The sequence below is a fragment of the Crocuta crocuta genome, unplaced genomic scaffold (genome assembly GCF_008692635.1).
Source record: "Crocuta crocuta isolate KB4526 unplaced genomic scaffold, BGI_CrCroc_1.0 scaffold39, whole genome shotgun sequence".
NCBI classification, from domain to species: Eukaryota; Metazoa; Chordata; class Mammalia; order Carnivora; family Hyaenidae; genus Crocuta; species Crocuta crocuta.
The window spans coordinates 8,121,081-8,133,462 of record NW_027533334.1 but is presented as its reverse complement, the minus strand read 5'-3'; the positions used below and the strand labels follow the sequence as shown (position 1 = coordinate 8,133,462).

At 50.0% G+C, this 12,382-nt stretch overlaps 1 protein-coding gene across 2 annotated transcripts in view; it reads left to right on the top strand.

Annotated features, from left to right (window-relative positions):
• MATN2 (matrilin 2) overlaps window positions 1–12,382 on the top strand; it is a 117,603-nt gene that overhangs the window by 80,629 nt on the left and 24,592 nt on the right. For both annotated transcript variants that reach the window (XM_077748217.1, XM_077748216.1), the window contains exons 7-9: window positions 6,011–6,133; window positions 9,813–9,935; window positions 10,187–10,309. In XM_077748217.1, the coding sequence (XP_077604343.1) occupies window positions 6,011–6,133; window positions 9,813–9,935; window positions 10,187–10,309 (369 nt within the window). The remainder of the gene's footprint in view (window positions 1–6,010; window positions 6,134–9,812; window positions 9,936–10,186; window positions 10,310–12,382) is intronic.

Below are 12,382 nucleotides of genomic sequence, written 5' to 3'. Positions count from 1 at the left end.
CCCAGAGACGGGAGGCAAAAGGAATTAGTTTCTTCCAGTCCTATCAGATGAGAGACTTGCTGGCTGCTAAGAGGGGGAAATTGCTGCTCTATCCTCTTTGACATAAAGGAAGGAAAAAATAGGACTCTGGGGGCCTTCCCGCAGCCTTCAAGAAGTACATGGTGTCAGCAGGATGAAATTAATGATGTGCTGAGTGACTCAAATGCCTGTCAGCTGGCACATCGAGGGGGATCTAGAGCATGAGCCCCAAGTGGGATCTCTTTACACCGGACTGTTCCTGAGAAACCATTAGACGGGAAAGTCCGCAAGGATAGAGATTCTTCTCTGTTTCTCACTCTTGAATCCTCAACACCTCAAGGGCTTGGCACTAGAAAGTGCAACACAAGTCTTATTGAATGAATGATTGAATGAGTGAGTAAATGGATCTCTCTGAGATTTATCATCCTGGAGAAATTGCAACTCTTATTCGAATTATGCAATCTTGTTAGAAAGCTGGCCCTTTTGGGGCTCCTGGGTGGCTCCATCAGTTAAGTGTCTGACTTCGGCTCGGGTCACGATCTCGTAGCTCATGAGTTGAGCCCCACATCAGGCTGTAGGCTGCCAGCACAGAGCCCGCTTCAGATCCTCTGCCCCCTCTCTCTCTCTGCTCGCCCCCAACTCGTGCGTGTTCTCTCTTTCAAAAATAAATACACATTAAAAAATAATTAAGAAAGATGGTCTTTTTAAGCATACAGGTTTGAACTTTTATAAAAAGTATTTCCATAATCAGTCCACACTTAGGCACGCTGAATTGTTTGTGTTTTCCTGGCAGTGTCATTTGCAGAACTTTCTGGAACCTCCATTTAGGGGTGTATTTTCTTATCCACTTCTTCACCACCTCTTCCTGGTGATATGTACAGCGGAGCTCTGCATCAAAGTGGGACTGAATTTTCAAAAGTTTGACCATGTACTTCTTCTGAAAAAGCACTGTGGGCTATGTAACTGAATCCAGACAAGCCCCATTCTGCTCCCAGCACATATGAACATACCACCTCACTCTCATAAGTGTTTGACCTTGTCTGGTGGCAGATGGCTGCAGAGGCCACGTTATGAAACTGAGACTCTCTTACAAAAGGTAATCCCTACTGCCTAGCCTAGATGCAAACCCTGGAAACATTCAAGCATTAAATGGGAATTTTACCCGATGGCATCATTCAGCGCATGAAAACAATGAAGTGGAATATTTTCCATTAGACCACACATGCATCACTGTGGTGGAAAACCAACTTTCCTGGCCTGGCCCCGCCTCTCTGTGCTATTTACACCATTTTCTAGGTGTAAGTGTGTTAGTGGCTGACCACCACTGGGGAAAATCAGTCACAGGTGGACTCGTTTGTGGACCGAAAGCTTATGTGGGGAATAATTAGATCAGGTTGAACTCAGACACGCATGTGGTGGCAAGCTTCGTGTGTGTTCCTCATGGAGGAAAAGGGGAACAAGTGAGGCATGCGGCCATCAGTGCGGGGGAATTTGCTGGAAGTTCCTCATCTCTTACCAGTCATCAAGGATTCCCTCAACATCTGCCACTCCCTCACATCCTGCCAGGAGAGGCACTTGACCTAAGAGAAGGGTCCAAGGCGGTGCACGCATGCATTGTTTTCAAGAGGGGAGGGAGGTGGAGATCAGAAGGGCCCGTGGAGAGGCCGTGACCTTTGGGAGCAGTTTGACCACCGCAGATGGGCCTGTTTGCAGGCCGTGGCCCGCTCCACAGCCCCTAATGCTCATTCATATATGTTGAGTGAGTGTAGCTCCATTTCCTCTTTAGCCAGGTGCCCTGCTTTTTCATCCAAGAAAAATGGAATTTGTGTCTAAATCCCGATGTCCTCATCAGCCCTTCTCCCAACATTCTGCCTCATCGTTACATTTTCCATTGTCTGCTGCACACCCAGCCCCGGGTTCCTGAGGTCAGCCTGGTCGAGCTGCTCCTGACTTCACGTTCGCGCTCGGTCGATTATGGCAGACAGTTGCTCACAGCAGTGAGCGCTCAGTGTCTCTCTGGAGCATTACGTGGAAGAGGGAAGCAAGAAATTAGATTTAAGTCTGGAGTTTGTTATTAGGAATGTGAAGATCTCAAAAGCCTTATGGATCTCAAGCTCAGGGTATAGCCATTTACGTTTAATAGATGGTTGATGGATGTGGGCTATTTTCAAATCTAATAAGGCATCTATTTTTTGGAGGAATTTGATGTTATCCAATTAAGGGAGAAAACAAAGTTCAAGGCAGAATTCTGCTGAAGAAAGTCTCTTGGCCGAGATTTGTTCTTCCTCCTCATCTGGGCACAGTTTCTTGTTCTGGAAAGTACTGTCATCAATTTAAGGCATAAATTATTAAGGCAGTGGTGCAGAGCACAGACACCAGGACTGGCCTGGCTGTCAAGGTGGGGCCTGAGGGGGGAATCACACGTGGGTGTGACGTGTGCTGGGCTCCAAGATTGCTCACATGGGGCACCATAGCTGGTGTTCCCTGGAGCTAGAGGCCTCACTCTCTGAAGAGCCAGGATGGAGATGGGAGGGCTGGTCTTAGCAGTGTGACTCATACTGGCTGTGTGACCTTGAACAGGCTGCTTTCCTTCTCTGGACCTGGGTTTGCTAAACCAAAGGAACACGACATCCCGCTTTAACATTTTGTAGCCTAACCAATTTTTCTGAAATGTGCTAACTGTGTCACTCCATTGGCATTATAATTTACTGTCTAGGGTCACTAATCGTACATGTTTTGATGTCTCACCTTCTCAGTGAAGTTTCCAGCTTTTTATGAGCTGGCACGCATAAGCTCTGTTTATTTTTTTTTTTAATGTTTTATTTATTTCTGAGAGAGAGACAGCATGAGGAGGGGAAGGTCAGAGAGAGAGGGAGATACAAAATCTGAAGCAGGCTCCAGGCTCTGAGCTAGCTGTCAGCATAGAGCCCGATATGGGGCTCGAACCCATGAACCGTGAGATCATGACCTGAGCTGAAGTCAGATGCTTAACCGACTGAGCCACCCAGGCACCCCAAGCTCTGTTTAAAACTTGTTGTCTGTGGGGTAGCTGGGTGGCTCAGTCAGTTAAGCGTCCAACTGGGGCTCAGGTCATGATGTCATAGTTCATGGGTTCGATCCCTACATCGGACTCTGCTGTCAGATCCTCTGTCCCCCTTCTCTCTCTGCCCCTCCCCCCATGATTCTCCCCCTTTCTCTCAAAATAAATAAATAAACTTAAAAAAATAAAATAAAATTTGTTGTCTGACCGTTCTGCCAACTGACCTCTCATGGGGCTCACCAGACTCTCTAGGCTTCACCAGATAAAGCTACCGGCAAACCTGCCCGTATATAACACCGCACAGGTAGCAAGGAGACCAAACCAGATACGGGGCACATTAGAGGTACTCTGTAAATACTAATTAAGTAGCACACATATAAAGAAATGTAACTCAAGGGGCACCTGGGTGGCTCAGTCAGTTAAGTGTCCGACTTTGGCTCAGGTCATGATGTCATGGTTTGTGAGTTTGAGCCCCTCATTGGGCTCTGTGCTGACAGCTCAGAGCCTGGAGCCTGCTTCAGATTCTGTGTCTCCCTCTCTCTGCCCCTCCCCCACTCACTCTCTCTCTCTGTCAAAAATAAATAAAAACATAAAAAATTTTTTTAAAGTATTTTAAAAGAAATGTAACTCAAGCATGTAAAGAAGGCAGAGATCTGCAGTTAGACCTTTGCCATAAGGAACCATTTGGAGTCAGTTTTGAATTGCTGCTTGCCAGATAGCTGAGAACATCTTTAAGAATCTAAATGTTTTTCAGTTTAGTTATTTTGTATGTAAATCTTTCTTAAAGACAATGCTGGCTTTTAAAAAATTGCGATAAAATATATATAACATAATAATGGCCATTCTAACCATTTTTTTAAAAATGCTTTTTGTTTATTTTTGAGAGAGAGTCAGTATGTGTGAGTGCAAGCTGGGGAGGGGCAGAGAGAGAGGGAGAGAGAATCCCAAGCAGGCTCCACACTGTCAGCACAGAGCCAGAGTGGGGCTCCATCTCACGAACCGTGAGATCATGACCTGAGCCAAGATCAAGAACCGGACGCTTAACCAACTGAGCCACCCAGGTGCCCCTGACTATTCTAATACCCTTCAGTGGCATTAAGTACATTCACATTCTTATATAACCATCATCACCCTTAAACTCCGGAACTTTATCATCTCCCTGAACTGAAACTCTGTACCCATGAAACAACGACTCCCCAGGCCTGTCTCCACCCAGCTCTTAGCAACCACCATTCTATTTTCTGTCTCTCTACATTTGCCTGTTCTAGTTGCTTCGTGTAAGTGGAATCATACAATATTTGTCCTTTGGTGTCTTTCTTATTTCACTTTACATAATGTCTTCAGGCATCATCTATGATGTAACGTTTGTCAGAATTTCCTTCCTTTTTAAGGCTGAATTCAAGTCCCTCCTTTTGATTCTTTTGGGTAAATAGCCAGAGGTGGAATTTCTGGATCATATGGTAATTCTGTATCTGATTTTTTGAGGGAACTCTATACTATTTTCCATAGTGGCTGCTACCTTTTTACAACCGCGTTTACAGAAAGTAACTTCACCTTCCTTTGAGGGTGTAGCAAAAGGATTCCTGCAGACTCTCCACTGTGTGGCCCCAGACTGTAACGCCCTTGGTACTCTGTGTCTCTTTCTGTTTTTCTTTTTTCTTTTTTTGTCTGCTTATATGTGGCCAGTGTTTTAATGGCAGGCCCGTTTTCCTTCACTGAAGCCCCTTGTTTCGTGGCATTGTGTTCTGTCCCGCGCAGGTCAGGTTGTTGATGAGTTCCTGGCTGATGAACTGAAACCACACACAGCTAACGATTTGCTGTCTCCCCTCATGCAGAAGGGATGACTTACAGAAAGTACCCAGGGGTCAATGACAGTTGTGGTGGCATCTCTTCTGCTAGGCCATTCCCTGAGTGGGGTGAGAGTTCTCTCTGTGTACTCAGTCTGCATCCACTTCCGCTCAAACTCTGCACATGGAAAGTTCCACTCACCAGTCACCTGGGAGGGCACGTCACAGACCCTTGAAGGGATGCTCACCAGGCTGGCTGAGATCAATCATGAATCATGCCTGTGGGGTCAGCGCACTAGTCCCAAGAAGACAGGGTCATGGTTGTTGGCAAGGCGACCAACAGCGTCTGCCACACCCCGACAAGAAAGAACAATGCAGTTAAGCAAAAAAGACGATTTCCTCCAACACCAGTCTCCTAAAGGCCCCCCACAAGCTCATTTTATTTCCTTTTACCATTCTCCGTCTCCCCCATAACCCGCTCTTTGTGGGGTCTTGTGGTTTTAGCATTTTCTACCAGGAAATGAAATGCTAATTGGCTCCTGGTTATGATGCCGCTCCCACCGCTGGCAGAAACGTAGCCTGTATGGGGGTGAATGTCGCCATGGGACACACCTGTCACAACCTGGGCAGCAGCAGATGTGTCTTCTCCAGTTGCTTGATATGCAGGCTGTCGCGATCTCAGCCAGAGCGAGGCTGAGCATTTGGACCCTTCTCGATGGAAGTGCCATGTCCTGCCTCTCCTAGATAGTTGGCTATCTTACAGGAGGAGTTTTGTTTACTCTGCCTTGCGCTGTCCAATGTCATTGTCAGATATCATTGAAGACAGCGGTTCCCTACACGCTTTGAGCCCTAGTGATGAGGTTAACTAGAAGACAAGACTAATTGGATTTTCCCAGCTTTTCCATCTTTCTTGGGAAGGGACGGGCTGGGAATTGCGGTCCTCAACCTCTTTCACCAGCTTTTGGCCATCCTGGGGGCCAAAGACCCATGCTGGAGAATCTAGGCTTCAGATCCGGGCTCGCCTTCAAACCAGCTCCCTGCGAGCAGGAGCCGTCTTCTCTGTCCACAATGGCACCTTATTCACTGACTGTTTGCTTCTGAAGGCTGACCTCAGCCCTGGGAGAAGCCCAGAGCCTGCAGGAGGGTCTTCTGTCTCTCTCCTCAGGAATCAACTATTGTGCACTGCACAAACCGGGCTGCGAGCATGAATGCATCAACACGGAGGAAGGCTACTACTGCCGCTGCCGCCGGGGCTACAGCCTGGACCCGAACGGCAAGACCTGCAGCCGTGAGTGTGCCGCAGCGGGGGTTCCCAGGGGAGGGCGCGCTTCACATGCAGGCTCACTTCTGAAGCTGCTGGGTTTCCTGTGAGCTTGACAGTCCAACAGGCTTCACCTGCCTCACCTCAGTTTCATCATCCATAAAATGGGACTATTTATGCCACCTACCTCATTGTTTTGTTTGTGGGGATTAAAAGAATCCATACATATAAAACACTTAGAAAAGTGCTGCTGAATATTAATAGGCACTCAATAAATATTGGCTAATGTTATTATTTGCTCTTGAGAGCACTGATTAAGTCAGACCCACCGGAATCTAAATCCAAGCTCCACCACATACTAGATGTGTGGCCCTAGATGTGTTTGCTGAGCTTTGATTTCCCCATCTGTTTTATTTATCTATTTATTTATTTATCTATTTTTTTTTTAATTTTAAATGTTTTTATTTATTTCTGAGAGAGAGAAAGAGACAGCATGAGCAGGGGAGGGGCAGAGAGAGAGGGAGACACAGAATCTGAAACAGGCTCCAGGCTCTGAGCTGTCAGCACAGCGCCTGTTGCAGGGCTCGAACCCACAAACCGTGAGCCGAAGTCAGACACTTAACGGACTAAGCCACCCAGGTACCTCTATCTATCTATCTATCTATCTATCTATCTATCTATCTATCTATCTACTATCATGGGCTTTTTAATGCTTATTTATTTATCTTGAGAGAGAGCACTAGTGCAGGAGAGGGGCAAAGAGAGAGGGAGAGAGAGAGAACTCTAAGTAGGCTCCACATGTCAGTGCAGAACCCAGCGTGGGGCTCAAACTCATGAACCGCGTGATCGTGACCTGAGCCGAAACCAAGAGTCGGATGCTTAACCGACTGAGCCACCCAGGTACCCCAATCTGCTAGAGTTTTTTTTTTTAATTTTTTAAATGTTTTTTATTTATTTTTGAGAGTCAGAGAGAGACAGCGCAAACAGGGGAGGGTCAGAGAGAGAAGGTGACACAGAATCTGAAGGAGGCTCCAGGCTCTGAGCTGTCAGCACAGAGCCCGACATGGGGCTCGAACCCATGACCATGAGATCATGACCTGAGCCGAAGTCGGAGGCTTAACCAACTGAGCCACCCAGGTGCCCCGGTCTGCTAGAGTTTTTAAGGGGAATAATCAGGACCAGTTTAGGCCCTTAGCCTGTGCCTGGGCCAAGGAAAGCACAATGGAAGATAACCGTTCATTATTCCCACGGAGCCTGGGAGAGTGACCAGTGAGACTCTGGCCTGGGACAAGAGGCCAGAAGAGACAGACTCCAGAAAGTACGTGGGCTACCGCAGTACTGATCTGAGGCCGACGCTGGGAAATGTGGGGCTTTCTGTTAAGCCTTTCTTTACTGTCTTGTGTAAGAGGCACAACAAACCCCCATTCGGTGATGTAAATGCACGGAAACTCGCAGGCTTTGCCAGCTGGCCAGTTCTGTCTTGTTTTATGAGGCACAGTCTCCACTGGTCCAGGCCAGCGGGGGTGGGGGCACATGAGCCCTGCGGTCGATGCCTGGGACCCTGGTCTGGGAGAGGGGCTCCGTGACATGGCCAGCACAGAAGGGGCCCTTTGTGTGTGTGGCTTTCCACACGGCAGGCTGCACATCTGCTCCAGCTTTGGGGACAGAGATAGATTGTGAATGAGAACAGTGCAGCTGTTCAGTATTTGGGCCTCAAACTGCCAGAAGGGGAAGTTTCACAGATGAAGTATTAGGGACAGAGCGGTCCTCAGGAAAACTGGTATCCCTTTAGTCGTTAGAGGGAAAAAAGTGCCTCGATTAGGCTTTCTAAGGACTGATTCCAGAGGTCAAAGAACATTTGAACTAGACAGTTGGGGGCTGCTATGCGTTTGCCTCTGGAAGTCCCTGAGGTCTTATGAGAAGCGAGTGGGGAGCGGGAGATGTTCCATTCGACAAGGACACACCCTGGTAAAGATGGGTCTGGGTACATTCTGCCTTCTCTCAGGGGCCTGGGGTCTGCCAGCTGACAGCCCTGGGAAGCATCCCAGGACAGGCTGGGCATGATCTGATGGAGCCGACATAGAGCCCCAGGGGCTGTGGCCTCTCCTCCCTCCCAGCATGCCTTGGGGGAGCCCAGAAGAGCTCAGAGGAGGGACCAGAGTGATTAGACCATACTTTCTCCCTGGGATCTAATAAGAAAGACCACTTGGGGGCCTCTGGGTGGCTCAGTCGGTTCAGCATTGGACTCTTGGTTTTGGCTCAGGTCATGATCTCATGGTTCGTGGGTTCAAGCCCCGCATCAGGCTCTGCGCTGACAGCGTGGAGCCTGCTTGGGATTCTCTCTCTCTCCCTCTCTCTCCGCACCTCCCCTGCTCTCTCACTCTCTCAAAATAAATAAACATTTTTTAAAAAGACCACCTCGTCAGCTATAAACCAAACCATCTCTTCCTAGGAATTTGCAGAGAAGGCCATGGTATCCTGTTCCGCTTAAGTACTCAGGGATCCCCAGGCCATAATGACAGCAAGCCCTTAGGAGGTGCACACTCTGTGAGCACTTTCCAGGCACTCACTCACTTAATCTTCACCATAGCCTTTTGTGGCATCTACATTCTTGTCCCTACTTAAAGACAGGGAAACTGTGGCACAAAAAGATTAAGTCACACTTTCCCGGAATCACAAGTTTTGCAGTAGGCACATCCACTGATGGAATGTTCCAGAAGGCTTTAGCCCCAGGCCCTTCAGGAGTCAAAGAGGCCTCCTTGAGGGCCCTACACAAGGTCTTTAGTGTCTCCCCGGTCTCTGTCTGTGCTTTTTCTCCATCAAGGAAATCTGGGAGGCAGCCTGCAGGGCTGTCTGTGGGAGCCGTTCGCCACAGCTGTGCATTCACTATCCCTCAGTGCGCGAGGCCCAGGGGCCAGCTGCACCGCGCGCGGTGCCAGGGTCGGCCACACATGCAGGCTGTGGCTTTGGTTTGTTTCTGGAATCTGGGTGTCTTGGGCCTGGGGGATAAAAACACTTTTTCCGTGTCATTTTCAGAGAAAAATGAAACTATACAATGAGTTCTTTCCCAGCAATACTTAATAAGCATACAGTCGGTGATTACTGTGTGCCAGATTACAGTTCTGAGGGCCTTACGTATATCAACTCCTCTCCTTTTCACCACATTCCTCTAAGAGAGCAACCATTGTCATGCCCATTTCTCAAGGCGGGAAACGGCGGCCCAGAGGCCAAGGTTCAAGGAAGTGGTTGGTGCAGGTGGGATTTGAGCCCAGCTGCTTTGAGGCCACAGCCCTCACTCTTAAGCACCGCTTGTCAGCTGTGTGGCTTTGGGCGAACAGCTTGGCTTTCCTGAGCCTCGCTTTCCTCCCTGAGATGGGGCTCACGGCTGCCCTTAGCCTTGAGGACTGCAGATCACCGTGGTGCCAAGGCCCTGGCACAGAGTGCTGCTGGCATTCACGCCAACGCAGGAGTCGTGTGCGCTTTACTCCTTCGACCCAGAAATGAGAAGAGAAACAAACAAATAAGGCTGATTTTCCGGAGACAGTTGCACGTGGTTGCACACGTCTTTCTAGCACTGCTCTCTGTGATGCCCGTGAAGTAAAAGGCCTCCGTGAGGGGGGGGCGGGAGGGGGGTCTGTGTTAATGCCCTGTGGCTGGTGAGTGTTGTCCCCTCAGGCTACTCTGTTTCCCCGTGTGACAACTGCAGGCGTGGATCACTGCGCGGAGCAGGACCACGGCTGTGAGCAGCTATGTCTGAACACTGAGGAGTCCTTCGTCTGCCAGTGCTCGGAAGGCTTCCTCATCAACGAGGACCTCAAGACCTGTTCCAGTGAGTCCCCTTCTTTGCTTCTCTTACGCAGAAAAGGTTCACAACAGAAGTGGAGAATCTGAGCGTTGCGGAGGAGGGCACCTCGAGGTCCTCTCCTTCTCTGCTCTGGGGAGACCGTGGCAAGGTCATCTGGGGACCACATGTCTTTGTGGAGTGAAGGGGGGCGGGTAAGCAAGACTGTGGTCACTGGATTCCCCTGGCCGTAAGTTCGGAGCTTACTGACGACCTCACCTGGCTGTCTGGTTTTGCAGGGGCGGATTACTGCTTGCTGAGCAACCATGGTTGCGAATACACCTGCATCAACACGGACACATCCTTTGCCTGTCAGTGTCCAGAGGGACACGTGCTCCGCAGTGATGGGAAGACCTGCGCCAGTGAGTGCTCTGGGTCCAGTGACCAGCGGGACTTGGCGCGGGTGGTCTGTGGGTGGAGCGTGCTGCCAGGCTGGGCTTCCTGGGCCCGCTAGGCGTGGCTTAGAGGCCACTCTCGCTGGTTCGAGCCCCGGTGCTGCTCCCCCTGCCCCGGAACTTCCTTGCCCTGCCCTCCAACACGGCTTTTCCCTACTTCTGCGATGTGCCTTGGACAGAGCCCTACTTCTTGGCTCTCTCTCCTCTACCACAATCTGGCAGAAAGTGGCCTGCGACGCACAATCACAACAGTCCCGTGGATCCCTCGTTCAGGGCTGACTTCGTGCCGGGCACTGTGCTGAGCACACAGAACCCCGAGTTCCAACAGCACTGTGGGTTCCCCAGCTTGTGGTGAAACTGCAGCTTGGGTTAAGGAAGGAGCCCGAGGCCACCCCTATTGGAGTGGTGGGTTCACAATACGGTCTGTGTGACTCCAGAGCCAGTTCTGGGAGAAGGGGGGCTCCCGGGATACCCTCCCAACCCCGTCCTCATAACCTGGCAGCGGATGGAGAAGTTGGCGGTGATGTTTCCTGGGTACGTGTTTCCTTGCAGCTGGNCAGCAATAAAAAAAAAAAAAAAAAAAAAAAGCCCCTGGACCTCCCTCTCTCCTCACTCAGCAATGTGGTGCTTTCTGCCCTCCAATCCAAGTGGACTAAAGTAAAATTTAAAAAATAGTCATTTTGACAGAAGGGTTCAGCAATGGAGGAGAAGGCCTATACTTTTCCTTCCCCATCGTGCTGGTCTTTCCAGCCGCAGGGCTGACTTCCCTGACTACTGATACAATTGTGGCCACGACTGGATGTGGCCACCTTGTTCTATTGTCCATTCGCACGGGCAGGTGAGCTGATGCATAGCAGGGTGCGCCCCTCCACGCCGACTGTGAGAAAATGTTTCCCTAGTTTGAGACAGATGCTTGAGTCTCAGCAAATGGATTACCCATGTGTGGCTAGCTTGTGGCTGCCAGCCAGCCAGCTGCCTTCAGGGCCGCTGCCACAGTCAGCACACGGAGGGTGTGGGCATCGGGGTGCAGAAGGAGGGTGGGTGCGTGGAATTGTGCCTACATTGGACCGCACGCCAGAGCCAGCTGCAGTGGGTTTTTTTATTGGTTTGCTTTAATTTTCCATCATCGTAGATTATCCATGCCCTTCCTTTGTCCCCTCTGCTCACTGTGATCATCACAGGCTCATGATAAACTGGCAGCAGGACTTCTAAGAAATTCTCACAGCCCTTCCCAACAAACACCGTCCCTTTGCCTTACGATCGCACGACCCCTTTTCCCTCCTCACCCAGGTCCACATCTGAGTCATGCCACTGACACTTTTCAATGTTGCCCATTTTCCCATTTAGGTGGAGTGTAGTCAGAAGTCAGTTTCGCTGGGTACATATTTCTGTATGGTGGTGACTGTGTGAAAACTTGTGAGATGATCCTATGGGTGAGAATTATCCTTTGGGAAGGGTGGTACCTAAGAGGCGGTGGTACCAGCAGCTGATCCATAGGCATTGAGCTGTTCCCCTAATTGAAGGCTGTGTCTGCGCCGGGATGATTCAGCCTGGCTGCCCAGGGCTGTAATAATGGGCTCTGTTTTCAGTGTGGCCATAGTTGACTCAGGCCTATGTTCCCCAGCTCTGTGCCAGACGACAAAGAGCCTGATGACATGACTCCAACTTTTTGGAAAAGCCTGCTGGGCTGTGGGGGTTGGGGGGCCTGCTGGGGACCAGCCAGGCCTGGCTCGGTGTTTAAGGGTGTCCTTCGTCCTTCAGAAAGGCAGCCTCCACTTAGAGCCTTGATAGCAGATGGACTAAAGAACCGAGAGCAGAGCCAGGGTCCAAGGGCCCTGGAACTACGTGGGCATTGTTACCCCCACACCCCTCCAGGCACCTTGGGCTCTCTGGCCTCTGAGATGAAACTCATCCTTCCTTCATCCTGAACTTGACCTCCAAGCTATGATTGCATAGATCCTCCCTAGGAGCCTTTCTTTCCTTGAGAGGTTGATGCACAGACTGGGGGGTCAGGTGGGGTGAATGGGGGAATGGGGTAGT